The 18,023-nt window shown below is 42.3% G+C and overlaps 2 protein-coding genes across 2 annotated transcripts; both read left to right on the top strand.

The window, feature by feature from the left end:
• Positions 1 to 6,135: 6,135 nt before the first annotated feature.
• LOC117018061 (ferritin heavy chain-like) lies at positions 6,136 to 8,333 on the top strand. The gene is made up of 2 exons (XM_033098822.1): positions 6,136 to 6,246; positions 7,620 to 8,333. Exons 1-2 carry the CDS (start codon positions 6,136 to 6,138, stop codon positions 8,331 to 8,333), a joined length of 825 nt encoding a protein of 274 aa, XP_032954713.1.
• A 5,208-nt stretch (positions 8,334 to 13,541) lies between these two features.
• LOC117027231 (ferritin heavy chain-like) lies at positions 13,542 to 14,090 on the top strand. Its single transcript, XM_033114755.1, has one exon. The coding sequence runs from the start codon at positions 13,542 to 13,544 to the stop codon at positions 14,088 to 14,090; it is 549 nt and encodes a 182-aa protein (XP_032970646.1).
• Positions 14,091 to 18,023: the final 3,933 nt, after the last annotated feature.

The raw sequence follows: 18,023 nt of genomic DNA, 5'->3' as shown, positions 1-18,023 counted from the left end.
CTGAGAGCTGGTTACAAGCACAATAGTCTTAAGCCCCACCGCAGACCTACTGAACCAGGATGTACATTTCACAGGACCCCAGGTGATGAATATGCACAGAGAGTTCTGAGAAGCACCCTTTAGCACTCTGGTTGTTACAGGGGCCTGCACTTTGGAATCACGTGGGGTGTCTGAAAATAACACCCATGCCTCCATTTTAATAACTCACTGGGCCATACCCCTGGGTAAGTACTGAACCAAACATCATAAAAACGTACTATAACTTCAACAACAAGTACAATTTTTAAAATAGTTGTTTTATTTTTCAATTAGTTGACATACAACATTATATTAGTTTTAGATAAACAACACAGTGATCAGACATTTACATAACTTACCAAGGGATCGCCCCAATAAATCTAGTACCCTTCTGATACAATACATAATTATTACCAAATTATTGACTATATTCCTTATGCTATAACTTACATCCCCATGACTCTTTGTAACTACCAATTTGTACTTCCTTATCGCCCCACCCCTTCACCCATCCCCCAACCCCTCCATCTGGCAACCATCCAAATGTTCTCTATATTATGTGTCTATTTCTGTTTTGTTTGGTCGTTTATTTAGGGAAAAATTATGGAACTTTCAAATATCCAAAGGACTTCATAACCTTTCATTTGATGTAATACACAGTCTCTCTCTCTCTCTCTCTCTGTCTCTCTCTCTCTCTCTGTCTCTCTCTCTCTCTCTCTCTCTCTCTCTCTCTCTCTCTCTCTCTCTCTCTCTGTCTCTCTCTCTCTCTCTCTCTCTCTCTCTCTCTCTCTCTCTCTCTCTCTCTCTCTCTCTCTCTCTCTCTCTCGCGCACACACACACACACACACACACACACACACACACATTCTTTCTCATTTTGTTTTATCACTAACTAATCTTATACCATGGGCTGTCAAACTATGGCTTGCATGGCAAATCAGACCCACTTCTGTTATTTTGCTTTTTAAAACTTTCTTAGACTTTTTCTTATAGAGCAGTTTTAGGTTGAGACTGACACTGAGAGGAAGGCACAGAGATTTCCCTTATACCCCAGCATCCACATGCCACACTCTATGCCACTGTGAACATGCAGTACCAGTGTGGTCAATTTGTTACAACTGATTCTACATTCATTAAACTACATTCATGCATCATAATCACCCAAAGACCATAGTTTTTTTAGGGTTCCCTCTTGGCATCCTACATTCTATGAATTTGGACAAATGTCTAATGATATGTATCCATTCTTACAGTACCATACAGGATCGTTTCAGTGCCTTAAAAGTGCCCTGTGCTCCACCGATTCTTCCTTCCTCCCCTCTGAAACTCTAGCAGTCACTGATCTTTGTTACTGTCTCCATATTTTAAAAATTGAGATATAATTGATGTACAACACTATTAATTTTGAAGTACATACATGATGATTCAATTTTTGTATATATGGTGAAATAATCACCATAGTAAGTCTTCTACTTTACATCCATCACCACACAGTTACCAATTTTTGTTCTTCCATAACAACTAAGATTTCCTCTCTTAGCAGCTTTGATACAGTATTATTAACTATAGTGACCATGCTATACATTACATCCCATGACTCCATTCTTATTTTATAACTGGAAGTTGGTACCTTTTGACCACCTTCAATCGTTTTGCCCACCCCTCTACCCTCCACCTCTGCAATGGCAACCACCGATCTATTCTTTGTAACAATGAGTACACTTTTGGAGGGGTATTTTGTTATCATTATTGATTTTTGTTTTTTAGATTCCACATATAAGTAAAATCATATGGTACATATTCGTCTTTCTCTGTCTGACATATTTCACTTAGCCTGATAACCTTGATGTGCATCCATGTTGTCCCAAATTGCAAGATTTCTTTCTTTCTATGGCTGAATAATGTTCCATTTTGTGTGTGTGTTTGTGTGTGGGGGTGTGTGTGTATCTAGTTCTATATCTAAATCTAGATCAAGATGTAGATATAGATATCACATTTTCTTTATCCATGAGTACAATGATAAACACTTAGGTTGCTTCCATGTCTTGGCTATCAAAAATAATACGGTAATGAACATGGGCGTGCATATATGTTTTCGAGTCACTGTTTTCAATCCTTCAGATAAATACCCACAAGTGGGATTGAAAGGTGATATGGTAGTTCTATTTTAAACTTTTTGAGTAATCTCCCACAGCCAATTTACATTCCCACCAATAGTGCACGAGGGTTCCCTTTTCTCCACATCCTGGCCTACACTTGTTCTTCCCTGTCATTTTGACAACAGGTGTGAGGGAATATCCTATGGTGCTTTTGAGTTGCATTTCCCTGATGGTTATTGACGTTGCATACCTTTTCATGTACCTGTTTGTCATCTGTATGTCTTCTTTGGAAAAATGTCTATTCAGATCCTCTGCCCAGTTTTCAATTGGATTGTTTGTTTTTCTCGTTGAGCTGTCTGACTTCTTCATATATTTTGGATAGTAACCCTTTGTCAGCTGTATGATTTGCAAACATTTTCTCGCATTCAATAGTTTGCCTTTTCATTTTGTTGTCGGTTTCCTATGCTGCGCAGAGCTTTTTAGTTTGATGTAGTCCCACTTGTTTATTTTTGCTTTTGTTTCCTTGGCTTTTGGTGTCAAATCCAAAACACCATTGCCAAGACCCATGTCCAGGAGCTTACTGCCTATGTTTTCTTCCAGGAGTTTTATGGTTTCAAGTCCTACATTCAAACTTTTACTCCAGTTTGAGTTGATTTTTGTGTATGGTATAAGATTCTAGTCAAGTTTCTTTCTTTTGCATGCGGCTGTCCAGTTTTCCGAACACCATTTATTGAAGAGACTGTTCTTTCCCCGCTGTATAATCACGTCTCCTTTGTTGTACATTAATTGACCACATATGTGTGGGTTTACTTCTGGGCTCTCTGTCCTGTTCCAGTGATCTATGTGTCTGTTTTTATGTCAATGCCATACTGTTTTGATTAACGTGTCCATATTTTTGTCTTTTCTAGAATGTCATATGGTTGCATTTATACAGTGTGTAGCCTTTTTGGATTGGCTTCTTTCACGTAGTAATACACATTTATGTTGCCTCCATGTCTTTTCAAGGCTTTGTATCTCTTTTCTTTTCAGAGCTCATTAATATTCCATTGTCTGGATATACCACGACCGATTTATCCATCTACCTACTGAAAGACATCTTGGTTCCTCCCAAGGTTTGTCCATTGTGCATGAAGCTTCTATAAACATCGCATGCAGGTGATTTGAGTGGACATACATTTTCAACTGCTTTGGATAATACCAGGGAACACGACTGCTGGGTCAGATAGTAAGAGTGTGTTCATTTTTGTAAGAAACCACTAGATTGTCTTCCGGACAGGCTGTACAAATTTGCTCTCCCACCAGCAATCAATGAGAGATCCTTTTGCTCCATACCCTGGTCAGCATTAGGTGTGGTCAGTGCTCTGAACTTGGGCCATTCTCACAGCGATGTAGCAGTACCTCATTGTTCTAGTTTGTATTTCCCCAATGACACATGATATGGAGCATCTTTTCGTGTGCTTCTTTGACATGTTTGTATCTAGTGCTCTGAAGTGTCCGTTAAGTTCATTGGGCTATTTATAAAACCAGCCTGTTCATTTTCTTATTGTTGAGTTCAGAGTTTGTTCCATTGCCTACTGGGCTATGTGTTCACAAATACCACACTGTCTCCACTACTGTCACTTTGCAGGCAGTCTCGCAGTCGTGTAGTGTCAGAGAACTTTATTCTTCTCCATTAATATCATGTTGGTTATTTTGTGTCTTTTGCCTCTCCATACCAATTTTAGAATAATTTTGCTGATATCCACAAAAGAACTTGCTGTAAGTTTCGCTGTTTTTGTGATGAAATTTTATTGGAGCTGAGCCATGACGACTTATTTACATATATCCTATTGCTTGGGGTGCACTACAAACGTAGTTATCAGGTGAGACAGAGAGAGAGACAGACCATATGTCCCACAAAGTCTAAAATATTTTCTAGTATGTCTTTCACTGAAATGTTTGCTGGCCCTTGTCTATAGTAACAGGTCCTAAATTCACCTAAAACTGCCAAGTATTTTTAATATTTCAATTGTTTGTGTATGTCCAAATGCAGTTTTACCATCAATTTCTCTCTACCACCACAACGCTTCGCTAGAAGAGAAAGCAATTGCTTGAATTAATTGAATCTAAGGTGCTTACTATTTAATCCAGTATCTCAGGAAAGAGAGTATGACAGACGCTCTTGATTTCTCATCCAAAGGCATCTCGTCCCTCTTACTTACTAAGAGAACACTGGATTTTTCCGCTCCCTTGGCACAAATCATAATCAGTCTGAATCAATCATGAAAGTGTTTTTCCTAGTTCAAGATGCTTCTTTTTGTAGTCTCTCCTGCTGATAGGTTTGGTCGAAACAACTGAGTTTTGACCTAAGATATAAACAGAAATACACTAGATTTCTGATAAAATTTGCTTCTTTCTGGATAAAGTGAAGAGATTTGTGAAAAGAAAATCATTTTTGCCCCTGGTCTTGTCATTCTGATTGTCATGCGGGTATGAGGATGTGACGCCAGATGCAAGGGCAGCCACCCTGCAACCATGAGGATAAGGGCAACAGATTTGCAACCCCAGTGTAGAACCCTGTTATAATTGAGCCAGAGGCAGAACTATGACATTTCCTGTGAACCCCACCGCTAGCTTCTTGATAAGTAAACACAGCATTAATGCTCAAGCTCCATTGTGGACGTCCTGCTAGTTACGATTCTTGTGCCTAGCAGATATAAGCAGAGTACGAGGAGAAGGCCGTTTTCAACATCATTCAAAATTAAACCCATCTTTCCGCCCTGTTTTTAAATACCCAGTATGTGCCACATGTGTGCTCTATGTGAGGTATTGTCTCCCGTTCTTTCCAGACTCTGTGTGTGTCATTCACACACCCCTGTGAAATATGGATCTTCCCTAATTTATATCTGAGAAAGTGATTTCAGAGTAGTACCAGTGTCTGAAAACCGCTCAGCTAGTAAGTGAAGGCGTCTTTCCTCTGTAGTGGATCTTGAACAGAGCCTCACAGACAGAACTTAATGAGTGTTTGTTGGTGAATTTAATTTAACCACATTGTCTCCCCTGAGGGAGTGTAAAATCCCTTGTTTTTTGGAATGCTCTCTTCATGTTATTTCACTCCTGGCTGATAGATAAGAGCCATCATTAGAACTTGAAGCCCAACCATTAGACCTTAAAGCTGACCCACTGGCCTCTCCCTGGGGCCAGTCCCCAGTCAGAGCAGAAATGCTTCACCCTTGCTTTATTCAGGGTCCTCAACATCGTAGCTTTGTCCAGATCATAAAACACTTCTTGACTTAGGACAAATTCTTCCTTCCCTCTGCTTGATTGGATTTATTTTGTCCCTCATTCTTTCAGTTCCTTAAGGTGGGAAGTTAGATAATTTATTTGAGACTTTCCTTCTTTTCTAATATAGGGATTTTAGTGACATAATTTTGCAAATAAGCATGGATTAGCTATATCCCATGAATCTGGATACGTCATGTTCAGTTTACACTGAGTTCCAAATAATCTTTCACATCCCCTTGATCTTCACTTTGCTGCACCGATTGTTCAGAAGTACAATGTATTCTTTGCTTTCGAATATTGAGATTTTCACATATCTTGCTCTTAACGATGTCTACTTTAAGTCCATTGTGGTCGGAGACCATACCTTGCTGATCTGAATCCATTTAAATTATTGAGTCTTGTTGCATGGTGCAGAATAAGGTGTCAACATGGTAACAGTTCCATGTGCCACTCGAAAATCATATGCTCCTAAACATGCTCTCATGTCTCTTCACTTTTTCTTAACTTAAGGACTGTGTCTTCCCTTTCTTCCTCTCTCTTCTCCTGATTATAATAATTACACTTCATTGGTTGCCAACATAGGGTAGATGAATGGTGGTTTTGCGTCATGTGATGCATTAAGTATTTAAAAATTAAGTATTTGTTTTCTAAAAGTGAAAAATGATATAACTGAACTATGGTGGTGGTTTAGACACAGAAAGACTGATCTCCTCACACACAAACTGGAAAGGATAGAGATAGCAAACCAGCCATTATGAGGAAGTATCGGCTATACAAACGGGACACTTCCAGACCGATAAAACCAGAGAATTTAAAATACCTGCAACACAAGGCCAAGGGCATACAAGGAAAGTTCAAGAACAGAGTGAGTGAAATCAAAGGATTATAGAGGGTCCTGGGTGGACTGTGACGTTAAAGAGCTACTATCTGAACAACTGATCTGTTTGCTGCTGTCCTGCTCTGACCCTACCCCAACCTTACTTACATTGGACAAAACCACTTGGCATTGGATCCGCTTTAATCTCCCAAACTGCACTCCAAGGCACTGAATTATTTGAGGAAGAAGGAAACCAACATAGAGCAAATCAGAGACAATGCCAACTTGCATAGCACAAGGGAAATAAAACAGAAGGGCACGTCTACCTACAAGACAGATCCCAGAAGTCTTCCAATGTCAGACAAATGCCATCCTTTTGGCATTTGGGGGCTCCCTATCCTACCTGCAATGTATCCCCCAAAGAAACAAATTCATAATTGACTCACTCACCCTTCCCATTCAGAGAAGCCTGGTAGAGAAATGGACATTACAACTGTAGGTCAGATCCATGCCGATTACCTAGGCTAATCAAATGTGTGCATGACTACCAATTATGAAAGCAGAAATGTTTCCTTTTTTTTGTAATCAAAGTTTTTTGGGGTGACAATTGTTAGTAAAGTTACATAGATTTCGGGTGTACAATTCTGTATTACATCCTCTATAAATCCCATTGTGTGTTCACCACCCGGAGTCAGTTCTCCTTCCACCACCACATATTTGATCCCCCTTACCCTCATCTCCCACCCCCCAACCCCCTTACCCTCTGGTAACCACTAAACTATTGTCTGTGTCTATGAGTTTTTGTTTCTCATTTGTTTGTCTTGTTCTTTTGCTGTTTTTGGTGTATATACCACATATCAACTGTTTCCCAGATGTTTGAGGATATGTAAGAGATGATCATGATGAACAAACAGCTGTTTCGGGAATGCAGAAAAATATTTTACATATGTTGTGTGTATATATATATATATATATATATACACATACATATATACAAACATACATATTACATATATCAAAATATCTGTGTATGAGTATATATGTTTATATATATTTATATATATTTATATAAATATATTATACGAAGAGGAAGAGAAGTTTACTTAAATCTTCAAAGGAATATTCTCACAATTTTAAGAATAATTCTCTTTTATTTTTTTCCATGAGAACAGGGTGCTATTCAAGGGAGTAACCAGAATATTAGGAAGTCCTTGGAAATAAGAATTGCTACATTAAAAACTTTTAGATGCCTAGTACTAAGCCCAGGGTCCCCTGCCCCTACAAGGCTGGGATGGAACCTCGAACACAGAGCCCGCTCCCCTGGCCCCTCCCCCACCCGAACCACAAAGGCCTCCACCCCGCCCCCCAGCCTTCAACGGAACTCATTTCCGGACCCCTCCTAAAGCTTCCGCCCTGCTCAGAGCCCAACTGAGGGCATCCTCCTGGTCCTTCCTGCGAGTTTGCTGACGTACTTGGGAAAACCGCCCCTGACTCAGCTTCTGGCTGCCCTGGTCGCCTGCTCCTGCGACACTCCAAGGCCCAGCCGCCGCATTCGCGCTCTCGCCTCGGCCCGCACCTCCAGCCATGACGACCGCAGCCGCCCCCGTTTGTCAGCGAAAACTACCACCCCGAATGCGAGGCCCGCCATCAACTACCAGATCTCCCTGGAGCTCTATGCCTCTCACAAGTTCGAGACCATGGCCTCTTACTTCAACTGCGAAGACGTGGCCTGGAAGCCCTTCGCCCAGTTCTTCCTGCAGCAGTCCAGCCTGGAGCTGCAGCATGCCCAGAGCCTGATGTGGCTGCAGAACCAGCGCGGGGGCCGCCTCAGCCTGCAGGATATCTACAGTCCTGACCCCAGCTGCTGGGAGAACGTCTTAACCGTCATGGAGTGCGCCTTCCACCTGAAGATGAGCGTGAACCAGAGCCTATTCGATCTGCAGCACCTGGCCACCGAGATGAAGGACGCCCACCTGTGCGACTTCCTCAAGAGTCACTACCTGTTAGAGCAAATGCAGTTCATCCAAGAGCTAGAGGACCACATCACCAACCTGCGCAAGATGGGAGCCCTGGAAACCGGCCTGGCAGAGGACCTGTGTGCTAAGCTCGCTGTGCGTGACAGCGACAAGAACTGACCTTGGACGCCTGCCCTATAGCCATTGGGTGACTTCCCCTGGTCACCATGTTTCTAATGCACATTGCAGAATTTCCCTTGCAAAACGTTTAATCGTTTCCTTCAAGTTTTGCAATTTTTTCCAATAAAGTTAATGGTTCTTCAATAAATAAAGGTCTCCGGGTGATTGGTGTGTGCAAAACTGTCACTGTCTCAGGTTAAAACAAGTATCCCGGAGCCTCTCCAGCCGCGCATGCCCCATCCACATGCAGCCCCAGGTCTTGGGGATGGAGCGACAAGGTATTGCGTGGGTCCCAGATAAACACGGTTATCTTTGCCTTATAAAAATACGGTGGTGTGTGCGGGTCGGCTGAGATGGGTGGTCGGGGACCCTGGTATCCTGTAAGTGTGTGCTGGGTAAACCAATTAAAAACTGGTCTGAAAGCACGACTGTGTGGCCTGTGGCAGGAAGAGTGAAGGGAATGGGATTGGGCAGGGATTAAAATAAAGGGGTTCTTCCCTTTATCTGAAATGGTATCGGTTAATTCTAGGTAGCAAATTGGGGGCCTTGGAAGCCAGGTTGCCAGAACACCTCTTTGGCGAGCTCACCCTGGGCTGCAGTGATAATGTACCTGTGGGTAGGGCGGGCTTTCCCATAACGTGGGGCTGACTTTCTGTGGGCACCAATGCCTGGGCGTGTATTAGAATACAGGCAGGTGAGGTTTCTAGTTCAACCGGTACCAATTCTTGTTATAAAGCAACAGGTACCAAAGGAAAAAGAAACAATAACAAATACAAAAAATTACCACAGAGAGCTGAAAAATACAAATTCTTCAATGGAGGTCAAAATTGTGCTATTTAAAGTTGAATATTAAGTAGAAGAAATCTCCCTAAATGTGAAGTCAGTTATTCTGGTTGTAATTAACCAAGTTTAGTATTTGGAAGTACTAAAAAAACTGAAAAATTCAGTTGAACCGAACATTTTGCCAATAATTCATGGCTGTTGCATCAGGACAATGCACCACCTCACACGGTACTGTCTGTGAGGGAGTTTTTAAGTCAGTAAACAAACTACAGTATTGGAAAGCCCTCCCTACTCACCTGATTTGACCCCGATGATTTCTTGTTTAACAAAGATACAGGAAATATTGAAAGGAAGACATTTGGATGACATTCAGGATATCAAGGGTAATATGAGAACTGCTCTGATGACCATTCCAGAGAGAGTCCCAAAATTGCTTTGAAGTGTGGATTAGGCACTCACATCGGTGCATAGTTTCCAAGAGGAATACTTCGAAGTTGACCATAGTGATATTCAGCAAAGATGTATGTAGCACTTTTTCTAGACTGAGTTCACGAACTTAATTGTCACACCTCGTACATCACTGAAAGAGAATAAAGAGCCCAGAAATAAATCCATGCCAATATGGCGATTTAATCTATGACAGTGGAAGCAAGAATTTACATTTGAGTAAAGACAGTCTATTTAATAAATCGTGCTGGGAAAACTGGAGAGACACATGCAGAAAAAATGAAGCTGGACCACCTCCTTAAACCATATACAAGAATAAATGCAAAATGGATTAAAACCTTAAATGTTAGACCAGAAACCATAAAACTCCTAGAAGAAAATATAGGAAGTAAATTTGCAGACATTATCCTTCGTAATATTTTTTTCTGATATATCTTCCTGGGCAAGGGAAGCAAAAGAAAAAAATAACATGTGGGATTACATCAAACTAAAAGTTTTCTTACAACAAAAGAAACCATCAATAAAACAAAAAGACATCCTACAAAATGGGAGAAGATATTTTCCAATGATACATCTGATAAGGGGTTAATATCCAAAATTTATAAAAAACTCAAACAACTCAATACCAAAAAAAAAAACAAACAACACTATTAAAAATGGACAGAGGACATGAAGAGACCTTTCTCCAAAGAGGACACACAGATTGGCAACAGACATGAAAAAACGTTCAATCTCATTAATCACTAGAGACATGGAAAATAAAACCCACAATGAGATACCACCCTCACTCCAGTCAGAAAGCCTATCATCATCAATAAATCAAAAACAAGTGCTAGCGAGGATGTGGAGAAAAGGGAACCCTCGTGCACTGTTGGTGGGATTGCAAATTGGTGTAACTATGGAAAACGGTATGGAGGTACCTCAGAAAATTGGAAATGGAACTATCTTGGGGGCAGCCAGATGGCTCAGTTGGTTAGAGAGTGAGCTCCTAACAACAAGGTTGCCAGTTCAATCCCCACATGAGATGGTGGGCTGCGCCCCCTGCAACTAAGATTGAAAACAGTGACTGGACATGGAGCTGAGCTGCGCCCTCCACAACTAGACTGAAGGACAACGACTTGACTTGGAGCTGATGGGCCCTGGAAAACCACACTGTTCACCAACATTCCCCAATAAAAAAAAAAAAATTAAATAAAGTAAGATAAAATAAAATAAAATGGAAATACCCTCATGACCCAGCTGAAGGATTAGTCGGCAATAAAGAAGAATGAAATCTTAAGGTGCAACGACACGGATGGACGCACAGAATATTAGGCAAAGTGAAATAAGTCAGACGGGGAAAGACAAATGCCATATGATCATACTTATATGTGGAATCTAAAGAACAGAATACGTGACTAAAAAAAAGAGAGAAATAGACTCAGAGATATAGGGAAAAAAAATTGATGGTTCGTAGATGGAAGGAGAGTGGGGATGTAGGAGAAGGTAAAGGGATTAGAAAGTACAAATTCTCATCGCAATATAGCCATGGAGATAGGAAATGCATTTTGGAGAATAAAATAAATAACGGTTTAAAGATTATGTAGGGTGCCAGATGGTCACTGGACTTATTAGGGAGACCACTTCACAGACTGTGTAGGTGTCTCACCACTGTGATATAAACCTGCATCTGAAGTTCAAGAATACTGAATGTCAACTATAATTACACACACATACACACACACAAACACACACACACACACACCGGGGGTGCCAAAAAATGTATACAACTGCACACTTTGGTCAGTGTTGCTCAAGAAGTAGTTTGCCATAATTAGAAGTGTCTGGATGCTGATGGTAACCATTTTGAGCACCTCTTGTAATTGCAGAAGTCAAACCTGAGTTATCTTCATCTTTTGTTATCGGTATATATTGAATACTACAATTTTAATAGGTTTTTCCTTCCTTAAATAGTGCATACACTTTTTAGCACCGTGTGTGTGTGTGTGTGTGTGTGTGTGTGTGTGTGTGTGTATACAGATAGATATATAGATAGACATAGATATTTTCACAGAATGCGGAGTACACCTTGGGAATATCGTCAATGGAATTGTAACAACTATATACAGTGTCAGAAGGGTAGTAGTTGGGGGGGTTATCGCTTTGGGAGGGCTGTCAATGTCTAACTAGTACATTGTTTTGTACACCTGAAACTTACTGAAAAATGATTTAAATCCATTTAAAATTTTTTAGACCTGTTGCATGGTCCAAAAATAAGGTCAGTCTTGGTCATTGTTCCATATGCCCTCGAAAATCATATGCTTCTAAACCAATGTTTCTAGACATTCCTCTCTTATGACTCTGTACTTTTTCTTAACATGAGGATTGTTTCTTCTTTTTCTTCTTCCTTTCTTCTCCTGATTATAACCATAATAGTTCATTGGTTGGCTACAGAGGGTAGAAGTATGTGGCTTTTGAGTCATGTGAATGCTTAACTATTTAAAAAATGAGTATTTGTATTTCTAAAAAGGGAAAATGATATAACTGATCTATGGTGGTGGTTTGGACACAGAAACAATGATCTCAACATACTAACTGGCAAAGATAGAGATAGCTAACCAGCCATTATGAGGAAGTCCGGCGATAGAAACAGGGGACACTTCCAGACCGATAACACCAGACAATTCAAAATACCTGCAACAAAAGGGCAAGCACATACAAGGAAAGTTCAAGAACAGAGTCTGTGAATTCAAAGGATTGGAGAGGTTCTTGGGTGGACCGTGACATTAAAGAGCTGCCTTTTGAACAACTGATCTGTTTGCTGCTGTCCGGCTCTGACCCTACCCCAACTTTACTTACATTGGACAAAACCATTTGGCATTGGATGTTCTTTAATCTCCCAAATACTCCAAAACATTGAATTATTTGAGGAAGAAGAAAACCCAAAATAGAGCAAATTAGAGACAAAGCCGACCTGCACAGCAGAAGGGAAATAAAACAGAAGAACACATCTACCTACAAGAGAGATCCACAGGAGTCTTCCAAAGTGAGAGAAATTCCATGCTTTTGCCGTTTGGGAGGGTCCCTATCCTACCTGCAACCTCCATGCAATGTAATCCAAAATTACCCCCTTCATATTTCAGTCATCCACCTTCCCATTCAGAGGAGAATCCTGCTAATAAAATGGACTTCACAACTGTAGATCAGATCCATGCCAATTACCTAGGGCAATCAAATGTGCCCATTACTCTCAAATATGAAAGCACAAATATTTGCCAGATATTTGACGAAAGTGGAAGAGAACACCGTGATGAACAAGCACTTGTTTCAACAGAGAAGACAAAATTTTACATATTTATAAATATATCTACATATACATACATATATCCAAATGTGTGTGTCTGCATGTATATGTACACATATACACAAATATATATATATATTTGTATGCATGTGTGTGTGTGTGTGTATATATATATATATATATATATGTAACATGAAAAGGAAGAGAATTTTACCAAAAACTGGAAATGAATATTCTCACAATTTTGAGAATAATTGTCTTTTATTTTTTTACATGAGATCAGGGTGCTATTAAAGGGAGTAACCAGAATAGTAGAAAGTCCTTGGAAAATAATAAATTGCTAAATTAAAACTTTTATATGCCAAGTGCTCGGCACAGAGTCCATTGCGCTCACAAGGCTGCCATGGACCCTGGAACACAGAGCCCACTCGCCTGGCCCCTCCCCCACCGGAACCACAAAGGCCTCCACCCCGCCCCCCAGCCCTCAAGGGAACTCATTTCCGGTCCCCTCCCAAAGCTTCCGCCCTGCCTCGCAGCCCAGCAGAGGGCGTCCTCCGGGTCCATCCTGGGAGTTTGCTGAGGTACCTGGGCAAACCGCCCCTGACTCAGCTTCTGGCTGCCCTGGTCGCCTGCTCCTGCGACACTCCAAGGCCCAGCCGCCGCGTTCGCCCTCGCCTGGGCCCGCACCTCCAGCCATGACGACCGCGCCGCCCCCGTTTGTCAGCGAAAACTACCACCCCGAATGCGAGGCCGCCATCAACTACCAGATCTCCCTGGAGCTCTATGCCTCTCACAAGTTCGAGACCATGGCCTCTTACTTCAACTGCGAAGACGTGGCCTGGAAGCCCTTCTCCCAGTTCTTCCTGCAGCAGTCCAGCCTGGAGCTTCAGCATGCCCAGAGCCTGATGTGGCTGCAGAACCAGCGCGGGGGCCGCCTCAGCCTGCAGGATATCTACAGTCCTGACCCCAGCTGCTGGGAGAACGCCTTAACCGTCATGGAGTGCGCCTTCCACCTGAAGATGAGCGTGAACCAGAGCCTATTCGATCTGCACCAGCTGGCCACCGAGATGAAGGACGCCCACCTGTGCGACTTCCTCAAGAGTCACTACCTGTTAGAGCAAATGAAGTTCATCCAAGAGCTAGAGGACCACATCACCAACCTGCGCAAGATGGGAGCCCCGGAAACCGGCCTGGCAGAGGACCTGTGTGCTAAGCTCACCATGCGTGACAGCAACAAGAACTGACCTTGGACTGCCTGCCCTATAGCCATTGGGTGACTTCCCCTGGTCACCATGTTTCGAATGCACATTGCAGAATTTCCATTGCAAAACGTTTAATCTTTTCCTTCAGGTTGTACCATTTTTTCCAATAAAGTTAATGGTTCTTGATTCAAATAAATAATGGTGTCTGGGTGATTGGTGTGTGCAAAACCGTCACCTTCTCAGGATTAAGACAAGTGTCCGGGAGCCTCTCCAGCCACTCTTGCCCCATCCACATGCAGCTCCGGATCTCCGTGGATGGAGCGAGGAGGTATTTCGTGGGTCCCAGATAAATACAGTTAATGTTTGCCTTATAAACACAGTGGTATGTGGGGGTGCGCTGAGATGGGTGGCCTGGGGCCCTGGTATCTGTAAGTGTGTGCACGGTAAAGCGATTAAAAAATGGTCTGAAATCACGACTGTGGTGGCCTGTGGAAGAAGAGTGAAGAGAATGGGATTGGACAGGGATTAAAATAAAGGGGTTCTTCCCTTTATCTGAAATGGTATCAGTTAATTCTAGGTAGCAAATTGGGGGCCTTGGAAGCCAGCTTGCCAGAACACCTCTTTGGCGAGCTCACCCTGGGCTGCAGTGATAATGTACCTGTGGGTAGGGCCGGCTTTCCCATAGACGTGGGGCTGACTTTCTGTGGGCACCAATGCTGGGCGTGTGTTAGAATACAGGCAGGTGAGATTTCTAGTTCATTGGTACCAATTCTTGTCATAAAGCAACAGGGTGCCAGAAAAAATAAATAAATACAAAAAATTACCACCAAAGGGCTCAAAATACAAATTCGTGGATGGAGGTCAAAATTGTGATATTGAATATTGAATATTAAGTAGAAGAAATCCCCCTGAATGTTAAATCAGTTATTCTGGCTGCTTTGGAGAATGTCGAGGGTGGAGAGTGGAACCTGAAAGAGCAGATAGGAGATAACAGAGCTGGTCCAGGTGAGAGACAAAGGGTGTGAACTGGAGTGGAGGCTGTAGAAATGGAGAGACATAGACAAATTCTAGACAGATTTGGATGAATAAACAAGATTTTCTTAAAGGACCAGAGGTGACTAGTGGGACTTGAGAAAAGTAATGCATGTTCTGGTATTTGGACTTAAACACCCGGGTTGAAAGAGTTGCTATTTATTAATCTGGGGACATATACGGGGGAACACGAGCAGTGGGGTAGGCGTGGCCTGTAAAATCTGAGGTGCCCATTAGATGTCCAAGTGGAAATGTCATGCAGAGAGCCGAAAAAAAATGAATCTTGAGCTCAGTTGGGATGTCACCTTTGGAAATACACATGTGGGACACATCAGCTATAGGGGGCATTGATGTCACGGGACTGGCTAAGCTCACCCTAAAGAGAGTAGAGAGACACAGCATGGCCCAGCCAGCCCCAAGCCCAAGGAACCTAACATTAGAGGATGGGTTGAGGTGTTGGAACAGGCAGGGGGCTCCTGGCCCCACCTGGACCATGACCTCATTCCAGACCACAGCCAGCTGTGTCTGCTCAGAGTGTTTCTCCAAATCAGCCTGTTCTTAAACTCTGTGTGCCCTCTGGTTTCTCCTTGCAAGATGTGGAGAGGAGTTAAACCATTACCTTGTCTTCATGGCTATGGGTAGAAAGAAATTATTTCTCAGTTACAAAAATGAAAAGATTCCTTAAGGAAATGGTAGATCTACTTATTGTTTTTTTCCTCTTCCCCTTTAAAAACTCAGCCTCTCTCACATCCACACTGATGTGATGAACCCCTATGGGCCCCTGTAAACCCTCCGGTTGTCCCTCAGTGGGAAAAGAAGTCAAAACAGGTTTCTTCTCTACCCTGTGCAGTTACAAAAAAGATAAAAGTTAAAAAGTTACAGACAGTAGTTTGGTGGTTACCACTGGGTAAGGGGGAGGGGGGAGGTAAATGAGGGTAATTGGAGTCAAAATATGGTGATGGAAGGAGAATTAACTGTTGCTTTTAAACACACAATGTGATATACGGATGATGTATTACAGAAGTGTACACTTGAAACCTATGTAGTTTTACTAACCATTATCACCCTTATAAAGTTGAACAAAAACAAACAAACAAACCGTTGGGGGGCGAATAGCTGAGTTGGTTAGAGCGTGGTGCTGATAACACCAAGTTTTCTGGGTCAATCCCCACATGGGCAACTGTGAGCTGTGCCCACCTTAAATTAAAAAAAGTGCATCCAGCCTTTTTTAGATAGGCTATTCGAAAATTCATTGACTACATTTAAAAAGTGATAGTACGCTACTAAACAAAAATTGTTTTTAAAATTACAGATTTGCATCCCTTATCACAGACACATGGCTAGCTTGAGTCTATGTAAAGTTTGCAAATTGATTTTAACATTTACTAATATAGAGACAAGCTAAGCTACACAGTAGCAATTAATTACCTTTCACATTTGCCGTGATTTAACTTTAATACTTGCTTTTCAATGAGGATTATGTCCCTTTAGTTTAGTTTCCAGAAAATGCTCTTGCCCCTTTCCTCCTCTTAGTCAAACTTGACCTTTTCATTCTCTTTCTCTACTGTGAGGACCACTCCTCTCTCTGACTTCTTCTGAGATATATAAATTATCGTTCTCCTCTAGATATGAGGAAGCACAGGGCGAGCATCTATAATATGTGTTTATAACTGTAAACTGACTGACAATCCTCCTTCTTTCCTGTATTGGAGAGGCAGTTTGCTGTAGTGTTTTCTGAACCTCACATTGCCTGGGTTCACATACCAGTTTAGCCACTTACTAAACTGGGTGAATTTCCGCATCTTATTTAACCTCTCTGGGCCTCAGTCTCTTGACACATAAAATAGAGATAATACAATTGTTAATACCTTTGGTTGCCGAGGAGAGTAAATGAGTTAATATTTTCTAAACGTTTACAACTGTGCCCGGCACATACACTACATATATTATTTGTAAGCTGACATTTATTGTCATCATCAACTCCGGATTGCTGTATGGGGTTTATGTTTCAGGGAGAAGATTTCATGTCTATACTTTGCGACTAGAGGTCTCTCTTGCATTTCCACCCACGTTGACGCCCTACCCATTGAGAAGGAGAAATCCTTCATAGCTGCTTGGTTGCCAGGTGCTGCCAGAACCCAGGAGGGTAGCTGGCTGTTTGCTGCACACTCAGGCCCCAGACTGGAGGCGAGGTTTCCAGTGACAAGGTTCCCTGGTAATCCCAGGGCCATTCTGTTTCAACCGGCTTTTTTTGGAAATCGCCCCCTAGGACGCTTTTTGTTTCTTCTTCCCAAGCCCAAATGCCTAAGCCTCCTCTTTCCCGCAGGAACTACATCCGACTCCTAGAGGTGGGAAAGAGTGAACAGATAAAGTGCTAATCCTGATCCCACCATCATCTGCATGCTCGGACCTGAAAAGGAGAGGGAGGAGTCGGGGTGCTGCGGAATGGGAGGAGGGGACCGCCTTCGGCCACTGAGAAAATAATCATTACAATCCGTAAATCACTATGTACTTCGCATGGAGATTCTCAAGCTTTGCTGTACATTAGAAGCAGCTGCAGACCTTTTAAAACTCTCCTCGGTATGGACACAACCCGGGCCAATGACATCAGTCTCGGGGGCAGGACCTAGGCTTCTCAGACAATTAAAACCTGCCTCTCAAAGTGTGTTGTGTGAACCAGGGGCTTCAGCCTCTCCTGAGAGCTGGTTACAAGCACAATAGTCTTAAGCCCCACCGCAGACCTACTGAACCAGGATGTACATTTCACAGGACCCCAGGTGATGAATATGCACAGAGAGTTCTGAGAAGCACCCTTTAGCACTCTGGTTGTTACAGGGGCCTGCACTTTGGAATCACGTGGGGTGTCTGAAAATAACACCCATGCCTCCATTTTAATAACTCACTGGGCCATACCCCTGGGTAAGTACTGAACCAAACATCATA

This window comes from Rhinolophus ferrumequinum, chromosome X (assembly GCF_004115265.2).
Source record: "Rhinolophus ferrumequinum isolate MPI-CBG mRhiFer1 chromosome X, mRhiFer1_v1.p, whole genome shotgun sequence".
Taxonomy (NCBI): Eukaryota; Metazoa; Chordata; class Mammalia; order Chiroptera; family Rhinolophidae; genus Rhinolophus; species Rhinolophus ferrumequinum.
Note: the sequence above shows the minus strand (reverse complement) of the source record. Positions and strands in the feature narration are given on the sequence as shown.